Here is a 10,292-nt window from a genome sequence, read left to right on the forward strand (position 1 = left end):
TACATGCGTGTCTGTTAAGCTTTGATAAACAATCACGAGGAAAACCCTTGCAGGACATTACGACACCTCTCCAGTGAAGTTATTGTGCCGTAACAATGCTCTCTCAGCACAAGATTGGGAAAACAGACTCCACGCATGAGAAAGCGACATGCTCTGCTCATTATATACCCCTCCCACCAATCTTTCCATTGTTAAGATGGGAAGATGGGGGAGCATAAAAACCCTACACCCGACCTGACAGGGCCCCATCTGGGAGGCTGGATCCAAAGTTTTTACAATGGACACGTGACTTGTGCTAAAAAAATATTGGCTTAGAAGGCCTGACATACATTGGATGGCCTTAAAAGGGTGTGAGGAGAGATTTATCCACATTGTTTTCGTGATTTCATAAATTCCAGACTGTGACTCTCAATCACACACACAAGATAAAAGGCCCGTGTCTGATTTCTGAATTTCAACAAACACTCAAAATGTATGCTCACAACGTATTCAGTCAACAAAGGCACAAGTCATGTGACATTATCACTTGATCCATAGATTCCAATCAGCAGAAAACCAACAGGCAAAGAAGGAGAACGGGCAAAGAAAAGTGCAGTTTGCAGGAAAGACCACATGAGTGCACTTTGCTGCACATCTGGTCCAAAACACGCACGCACACACACACACACACACACACACACACACACACACACACACACACACACACACACACACACACACACACACACACACACACACACACACACACACACACACACACACACACACACACACACACACACAAATAAAAATGATGCGAGATTTTGCAGGTAAGGCTTATTATGTTAATTAATTAATTATTTCAATTTCAAACAGAGCATGATGATCCGTACTGGATTGGTTAAGAGACTGGCAAATAGAGCAAAAGAAAAACAAATGTTCCCAGAGATGATATATGCCCATGAAGCAAAAAAAAAAAAAAAACATACTGTAAGCATGGACGTATGAATATTCCTAACCTGCAAAATGATTCCTCCATATAATATCAGCGATAGTCATTGGTGGGCCACCGGCAGGGTGTGGTTTACCTTTGTCGTGGTCAGTCCTTATCATATCCATTAAGGAATTCTCCAAAGAGTGCAAGCTAAAAGCATCAAAGGGCCGATTCCGGTCCTGCAACACAGCAAAACAGGAGGGGGGTTAGGATTAGAGTCACCACAGTAGATCCTAGAGGAAGTAAACAGTAAACAACACAGAGTGCAATATTATAACAGCGTTGAATGTAACAGTGGGGAACAGTTTGAGAAAGCCCGTGTGAAGGACCAGATCTTCAAACAGTAGCAAACTGTTAGCCTTGCTGTTGAAATTCTGGTTGGGTTCTTACCTTGCTCAAGGGCAAATCACTGGCAACAACTTGCATGTACCAACGGCTCCCATCTTGATTAAAAAAGCAAGACAGGCTGGGATGCATTCTTAGCTAATCTAGGCTAATATAAATGAAAGGACCTGAGACTAGATGTTACAGGTAAAAAATAGTGTGTGTGTGTGTGTGTGTGTGTGTGTGTGTGTGTGTGTGTGTGTGTGTGTCAGCCCTGGGGAGGACGGTGAATACAGCTGATGCTGATAAGGAGGTACGACCCCTTTGCAAGTCAAAAAGCTCCAGTGAAAGCACAGACAAGATTCTGCCCTGAGGAGCCTCATCCATCTGGATTTCTATGATTTGGTCCAGATTTCTGAGCTGTTAAGTCTTTAGGTAGAGAAGCAACAGAGAGGCAAATTAAATCTAAGACCAATACACTTACGACTTGATTGATTAAAGTCGTCTAAACTTTACAAAAATGTGATTTAAACCCTGAAACATTTTGGTCAAAGAGAAACTAAAGATTACGTAAAGACGTGATGAAAGCACCTTGTTGCTATATAAATCTTATTTGTCACGTCTTTCTATGTATTTTCACCTGGTGATTTATAAAACCTCTAATTCACTGATCCTGTGAGGTCTATTGGCCCGACTGAATCCAGAACTGCACATTCAATTCAACGTCAAGCACCTCAGCGTTGAGGCGCTCACTGCTGGTGTTGTTTAGCGACCAGCGTGTGTGAATGAGTGCATGAGAATGACATGTGTGCCAAAGGTAAAGCCTGAGAGCGCGCCTAGCCGGAGCTGGAGGCTGTAGCCTTGGCAGCTGCGTCCTGTGTCGGCTGCCCAAGCCGGGGCCACATTGTTTGCACACCACAGCTATTGTTGCCCATTCGGCTGAGCATTCAAAAGTGTTATTCCCTCCACTCTGGACCCGACAGCACCACGTAGATAAAAATCTGCCCACTTGGTACAAACGGTAAACACTTAAAACGCTGAGCTTTTAGTTTTCTCCCCCTCCCCTTCTCTCTGACACATGTGGATGAGCACAGTGACGGGTGGGGGTCAGAGAGCTCAGTGTAGTCGAATGACCTAAAGAGATCATATATACAAGAGTCCCAAACAGACTCGCCCCACATGTGGAGCGCAGGTTCAAGTTGACCTGCGTTGACTACACTGCAGCTCATCTTTCCCCCATGACACATAAAGAAGATATAAGAGAGTGCTGAGGGAGATCGTGATCAGAAGCAGACTAAGCATTTAAGACATGGCTGAATACCCGTTTTTAATGAATAAGGTCTGCTCGGTAACATTAAGAGCTGCCAGATTCAGAGGCAGATGGAGAATTCATCATCTATTGTTTTTCCCTTGATAACCTGTAGAAAGTGTGAATGAGTAAATGTATACCCCATCTGATATTTGGATTTAAAAAATAATAGTTTGAATTACTTTTATTGTCGTTGAGAAAATAGTGAATAATTCCAAAGGGCATTTGACTGATGGTAGAAAACCCCAAAATATTAAGACTGCAAGGAAAGACAACAGTAAATTCTCGCATTTTTGAAATTAATATTGAAAGCGTTGCCAGTTTGGTTCATTTTCTGTCTGCTGACTAATTGTTTCAGCGCCAATGTGAACATTTCCAAAGGGCATGAACCTACATGCCCCCTGCACCCTGGCACCTCTGACAGCTGGCTGTGCCTTTCACTCCTAGCCAGTCTTTTACAGTTTATTTAAATACACACAGGGTTAAATCTGGGTTATCTAAAAGCTAAGGTCAGACCTGAGCATTGGCGTGATATAATGGCAGGATGAGGTGGAAAATAAAGAAAACCGATACACAAAACTAGCTAAACAACATTATATATTTGGCGTGGTTACACCTTTACAGTTTGGAAGCTTCTGCCGTTTCATGTGACCATCAGACAGCTTTTCAGTGTGAGACGCCACCTGTCAGTCTGCCCACTAACTTCCAACTTCTTGATCTGATATGATGCGATTGCAATCACAGAGAGGACCACACAATGATCGCCGCTGACGTCATTTCAAATCTCCGGAGAAGCTCATGTGATTTTGTGTCTTGAGCCTCACGCCGACATGTTAAGTTGAATTCCGCACATTCCTCTGGGCCTTTAAACGGCAGCCAGCAGCAGGAGAGAGTGCGAGCACATATCTGAGCACACGGGACTCGGCGTCGCACCCTGCACCTCATCTGGGGCATCTGAGGAATACTGAGGGAGATCTGCACAATGACAACGAGCACACCTGTCACCAGCTGTCCACATGACAGCGCAGGGCTGGCGTGCGTGTGTGTGTGTGTGTGTGTGTGTGTGTGTGTGTGTGTGTGTGTGTGTGTGTGTGTGTGTGTGTGTGTGTGTGTGTGTGTGTGTGTACCTGCGTGCTGCTCGGCTCAGCAACTTGTCTGAGTTTCACTTCAGTAAACAGACCAGTTGACATGTGGCACCCTGACCTTGCATCCTGGTGATAACTCCTCTCCAATTATGGGTGTAATTGCTAAACAGCTAAGTGTGAGCTACAGCCTGGACTGCATCACTAAGGCACCCTTTAAAATACCCTCTTTGCCAAATTGGTGAAACTAAACAGCAGGAAATGCTTGCAGCTATACAGAGTATAGCTGATACAGATATTTGTATAGGCTACAATCTGAACTTGAACAATGTTGTCTGAGGTACGGGGGGGAAGCTTTCCATGGCTTGAGCTCGACTTCAGAATTCAAATATTTGCCCCCAGTTGCCCCCGTGTCCTGCGTTATAAACTGGGGGCATGAAGTTTAAAAGGTAAGGGCATTTAACAGGCAGGGCCGATCTAATGAAAGATCCCATAGAGTTGCATTGTGGGAAGTTCAGGATGCACCACTGTTGGAGCTTGATTCATACTAAGGACCAAGTGTCACCGTATCACCGTGTTCTAGTTGTTTAATAAAGTAGCTGTGTAGCTATGGCAGGTCTAATGAAGGGGCTATATGCTTGAAACATCACTACAGAGTCAAAGTAATTGAAATGGTTTGCATAGAGAAACCTCCACCATATCAGTGATATCATGCCAGGCTGACACTGCAAAAATAAGGTAAGAATATGCAAATAAAGTAAAGCACCTTATTGGCTGCACCTGACGGCTGTCTTCATCATTGATTTATCTGCAGAAACATTTTCTTAATTCATCGGTTCTTTGTTTTGACTATTAAATGTCATCACAATTCCCCATGGATTAAGGTAGCTGATTCAAATTTCTTGTCTCATCCAGCCCAATGATATTCATATTGCAAGAATATAAAGCAGAGAGGAGTAGAAAACAGTCTCATGTAAGAGGCTCGTAACAGCAAAAAACTGGGATTTTAGCTTTTAAACTCAAACTAAACTTTGGTTGACTCAAACAAATACTAGTGTCAGCTCTAAGAGTGAACTACTGTAGCATGTCACTTAAACACAGACATTTCATCTTGACCACATGAGAGTGGAAGACTTGTTCTTCATCTCGGCTATTCGCCTGAGTTTCACTTCAGTAAACAGACCACCCCATGCAACACGACATGCGGCCCCTCGACCTTGTCTCCTGGTGATGATTGGAGCTGCGAGCTGGCCAAGTCGAGAGAAAAGCGATCGAGGCACTCACTGACACACACACACACACACACACAATCATGATCTCCTCAAAAGGCTATACGTTTCAGGCCGGCTGGAATTTCACCCTGTGCCGGACTGTGTTTCGTCTGCACATGTAGTCCTCTCTGCTGTAACTGGCTAACGTTTTGGCTGGTGCTCCCTTCTCCTCACTCTTTGCTCTGATCAGGGGAACAAGTACTCCTTTTTAAGTAGGCCGGTGACTTAAGGGGGGAGTATTCAGCTGGCTTATTTTCTATGTTGGCTTGTTTGTCAGGCAGGGTAACTAAACATAGGGAAAACACATGACTAGCCATGTGAAAAGGCCAGAGTGTGGAAACTGTTCATGTTCGTCTACTGTGCAATCAGACATGTCAATCAAGGCAGAATGGAAGACTGAAATAAAATTCAAACCACTATGAAGCTACACCCTGCTGCTGAGCATACAGTGGATGGGACCTGTGGATTCTTACATATGGACGACTGACATAAAAACATACTTCTTGACCTACTAGCGTGTTTTGACCCTGAATAAAGTTGGTTTTCGTGGTCCCGCACTTTTCTCACAGCAGAAATGCAGGCATGTATCAATGTGGGCACTTGTATTGTGTAAAATATTTCATTTAAACTCACGATAAAAGCTTAATTTTTTTACTTACAGTAATTGTGGGGGGGAAAAAAACTTCCTCTGCCTTCCGGGTTGGACCTGCGCTCAACCCCGCCCACTATCTGACGAGCAGCCAATCAAATGTGAAGGCAGATGTTACATTCAAGTACTATCGTAAATCTTGGTAGAATAAGGGACCAGTGTTAAAACACAATGATAATTGTAATAATAATAGTTGTTGTTTTGTTGGTATTGTTAATGTTATCATTATTTATGCTGATATTGTTATTACTGATGTCTTACTTTTATCAATAAGCGCAAATGAAACCCTTAATGTTCACTTACTTGTCATGTATTATCTATGTCTATGAAACATAGACTAAGCAACTCAATGACTGATGCACAATTTAAATTTCTTACTGTGCAGCATATTTGGATATTTGATTAAATATATAACTGAAAACGAGATAATCACTCGTGATCATTGGCGTAAACTTGTGACAGCCGATTGTCGGTATACAGGTTTGGTCAGTCTGAATGGAGAGGGTTACGAGGAGCACCTGAATGCGCCGTGTGTCCTTTAAACCCCACGGAGAGCGAGCTGGCAGGAGGGGGTTTAACCATTTAGTGCAATAAACTGTGTACAGCGACTATTTGTGGGACCCACTCAGTGCGTTAGTCTGTGAATGCGTAAAAATAACTGGGATCGATCATGAATGCGTCAAGGACTCATTGTCTTATTGGATTTATTTGACCTCCACTACACAGTCTGCCAGCACACAAGACACACGAGTCACCGCCGCGGTATATCGCACATATATTAAAGGCTATTATCAAATTAAATAAACTGTGTAAATTCGTTCAAAATGAACGCATTTGAGAACCAATAATCTCTGTGTGAAAGACATGGTAGGATACAGGCTGTGGGGAATGATCGATAGGAGGTAAGATTCATGCAATAAAATGATTACTTGATGGCAAATGTGTCCATTTGGCTATGACACAAGCAGCCTGCCACTCACTATAATAAATGGACTTATAATGGATCCGGAGTACTGATGAGTTCAGGGTGACCTTATCCCAGGCTGGTCTACTGTGATGCGTTTTTATCTCAGGCACCGTACATTTACATAGACACCAGGGACAACAACCAGCACAGGGCTATATTTATGACAGGGTTAATAGCACTCTGTCAGGGGGACCTTATAGCCACAGGCCGAGGCAGCAGAGGGAGGCCCGGGCCTGCTCTTACTGGGAATGTATTTACCTGGAAAGGCAGTATGTTGTTGCTGTTGTCAGTCCTGAAGGCGCTGTCCTCCATCCAGGGCTTTGGGGCGAGGGGACCCGGTCTTGGGAATTTCGGGGGTGCTATAACATTGCTTGTATAGGGCTTTTTCATGGGGGAGATGGGGTTCAGGGGAGACGGCACCCCGACGCCGACTCCGACCCCGACCCCTACCCCGACGCCCACCGCTCTGCGCGGGTCCCTGCCTGCCTGCAGCCCGCTCCAGGGGTTGGAGGCTGTGCTCCACGCGGCGTTTTGGTGATTATTCCAAGCGGAGGACGGGGCCGAGGAAGAAGATGACGACCCCTTGCTGTTATTCATGATGGTCTGATAAGCGTTTCTCTGGGGGAAGGGGCCTTGGCTGGGGCTGACAGGGGATCTCCTCTGCTGGGGCTGCTGGGGCTGCTGGGGCTGCTGCTGCTGCTGCTGCTGCTGCTGCTGCTGGGCTTGCTGTTGATGCTGCTGGGACTGGGGGGCCAGACCGATCTGCGGGGAGAAATTACCCCCGAAGACCGGGTTGACGTGGTGGGGGAAGTTCTGGAAAAGCATCGTCCCGTTCACCGAGGGTATTCCCTGGAAAAAGCTATCGTCCACGGCGTTCGTGGTTCCCGTGGACCAAGTGCTCCCAAACGAGGAGGGAGGGGAGGAAAGGGGACCGCCGGTCTCCTGCGGCTGGTGGTGGAAGCTCAACCCGGGCAGGATCGGCGACTCCATCGGCACTTTGTCCTTGCTGCTGCTGTTCAGCGCTGACGCCGCTTGGTTGCTGCCGGTCGACGGGCTCTCCGACTCCGATGAAGAAGAAGTGGGCTCCGATGACGGGGTCGGGGTGGAGGGAGGAGGGTCTACTTGCGTCGGATCTTGCTGATGGTGAGGCTGGGCTTTGTTTTTGTCCATCAGTAAATCATCCTGCATGGTTTGCTGAGCTGCAACGAGGGGAAACAGAGACGAGGAGTTATTATTATTACTATTGTTGTAATTGAGGGGATCGTGCGCCGGGCTGCTGTAGTATCTGATGAACTGGGACAACTCCGACAAGGACAGGATGTTAGAGGGACCAGGCAACTGCAGAGCGAATGCGTGATCACCCATTTAGCCGAAAAGAAGAAAACACACCAGAATGATTCAGAAATCCCACAAATTAGACCCGGAGCATATGGCTGCAGATATTCACCAGATTTCGCCACGTCTCGTTTTTTCCTTCCACGCAGGAACTCCGGAGCTGCAATGTGAAACTGATTCGGTGTGTGTGTTTTGCCCAAGGACCTCCCCTATATTCATTTACATACGTCAGTAAATACAACTGTCCTTCAACAAGGTTAAAAGACAGCTCCACCTTGACCCAGGCATATCCACGCACACGCGCAGAGCTTTTATTTTTCTAAACCAGAAGGACTTCCACTTCGCCTTTTTTTACGCAGTAAAAAGTGACGCACCTGATCCACTTTATTATACCGCAAAGATCTCTCATACACCTTTTCCTTACAACAAGTCTCTAGATTTCAACACGGTGTGTACATCAAATGTAATTCAATCCATGAGATAAAGCTGACTGGTTAAACGAGCATACAATACATAAGCCCATACAGGAATGATGTGATTTCAGTGAGGGATTTTATTATAGCGCAAAGAGGGACTCTGCCCGAGGTCCGCATTGACTCAGCCACGGGCTGGCACTGACATAATACAACATGTACCCACGCAACTTGCACTTTCAGGCAATAATATGAGAGCTCAAAGCCAAGGCTGGGATATCACTCAGCCCTTTACTCGGTGTCCTCTATTCAAACTTAGACACTATCCACTGGACCTGTCATGCAAAATCCTTTACTTTGCATTCCAGGAGACACCGCCTTGCACAAGCCCAATGAACAAGCACACCCTCGGATATTATCATGAAGCCAGTTTTGCAGTCAGAAAAGCCACGAGGTAGTCATATTATTAAAATCAACATTGAGCAGGACCATTTTTAAAATGTAAATAAGCCACAATATTCTTGATCATTGCGAGGCTACAGTGATCAGTGGAGCCTATCCTGTCAGCTGGAGCACAGCGTGTGTCCAATCATCCAAGGGTGAAATAACGCTGAATTGAAACCCACGCTGACACTAATAAAGCTCCTGTTGGTTGTCGGAAACCTGGCTGCAGGAGAGCTAACAGGCAGCCCACACCGAGGCCTCTCAGCAACATCAGTTCAATAGTCTGTAGGCTTTGAAAACGACACTCCAGATGACATGCCGGATCATTTCAGCAGCACGATGGCACTGACACAAGTTGGACTTTCAAGGTAATCGCAATAGCCTGCATTGCACACACCCCACCAGTTAATCCGTGTTTTCTCCTCCAAGAGCTGCGCTTCCAAGGTCATCAAAGCAGCACAATCAGCAGCCTCACAGTGGCTCGCCTCACCGGCCCTTTAGCACAGACGCAGCCCAAACCTGACCATTCAAATGCCCATTTATCGCGCCGATCGAGGCATCCGATACATTTCATGAGGCTGTCTTGCCTTGAAATCCCCCTTTAATCCATATGTGTCCCTCCACACAAACGACAAAAACAGCATGCACACACAGCGGGGTCGCTTCTCTGCCTGTCGTGGAGTTTGAATTACCTTTATCGTTCACCTTTAGGGGACTCTGTAAATAAAGATATTTCTGTTTGCCTCGTCTGGGTTTAGATATGACAAACGAACTACCCTTGTGCCGAGATAGTCAGCAGTTGCCCCAACAGCTGATTGACTGCGGCGCATGGATGATGCCGAGGAGGCTGTAGGGAGTTGTAGTTTCTCACTATTGCAGTGGCTGGTCAACAAAATATGTATGTTTCTTATTGGCTGATGCGGTTAAAAAAAAACAAAAAACACTTATCCGCTTTAAAGGCGAGACTACAAGATGGAGCAACTGGTTAAAAAATGAGACAATTGACAGTAATTCTCTCTCTATCACACTCACCCCCCCTCTCTCTCTCTCTCTCTCTCTCTCTCCCCCTTTCTCTCCACTACACACGAGCACACAGGTATGCGCAGAGTTTAAAACCTGAACAATGAGAAATAAATAATTAAGTAAATAAATAAGTTTATTTTAATCGCACCAATTTGGCATAAAAGCTTCAGGTGATATAATGCAATAATGATTATTAAGTGAAGACAAGTTGACAAGCAGAGAAGAGAGTAGAGAAATGACATTGTCAACAGTGGTGTGGTCTAATTAAAACGTCTTACCGCCATCAGAAGTGTTCTGCAGCCATATGTGCATCTTCATGATGGTTGTATCTCCAAGAGGCCGTGGTGTCTCTTTGGCACATCTGTCGGGAGTGGATTCAGAACATTAATTTGATATTTTTTGGCCATAAGAGGGAGAGAAGGATCATGAAACTACATTTCCCATGACAAGACAATTGTGCGCCGTCTTTGTTGTGATGACGCAGTCACGCACGGCCGTGCTA

At 45.5% G+C, this 10,292-nt stretch overlaps 1 protein-coding gene across 6 annotated transcripts in view; it reads right to left on the reverse strand.

The window, feature by feature from the left end:
• Positions 1-9,526, reverse strand: part of cpeb3 (cytoplasmic polyadenylation element binding protein 3) — a 34,112-nt gene extending 24,586 nt beyond the window's left edge. For 2 of the 6 annotated variants that reach the window (XM_070841173.1, XM_070841172.1), the window contains exons 1-3: positions 8,023-8,092; positions 6,834-7,774; positions 1,068-1,152 (exon numbers count right to left, since the gene is read on the reverse strand). In XM_070841173.1, coding sequence (XP_070697274.1) covers positions 1,068-1,152; positions 6,834-7,763 — 1,015 coding nt within the window. In that variant the 5' untranslated portion in view covers positions 7,764-7,774; positions 8,023-8,092. Of the gene's footprint in view, positions 1-998; positions 1,153-6,833; positions 7,941-8,022; positions 8,093-9,459 lie in introns of those variants that run through there. The other 4 variants (XM_070841171.1, XM_070841168.1, XM_070841169.1 and 1 more) reach the window with 3 other exon arrangements.
• Between the last annotated feature and the right edge of the window lie 766 nt (positions 9,527-10,292).

The sequence above is a fragment of the Pempheris klunzingeri genome, chromosome 12, assembly GCF_042242105.1.
Source record: "Pempheris klunzingeri isolate RE-2024b chromosome 12, fPemKlu1.hap1, whole genome shotgun sequence".
Lineage (NCBI taxonomy): Eukaryota > Metazoa > Chordata > Actinopteri > Acropomatiformes > Pempheridae > Pempheris > Pempheris klunzingeri.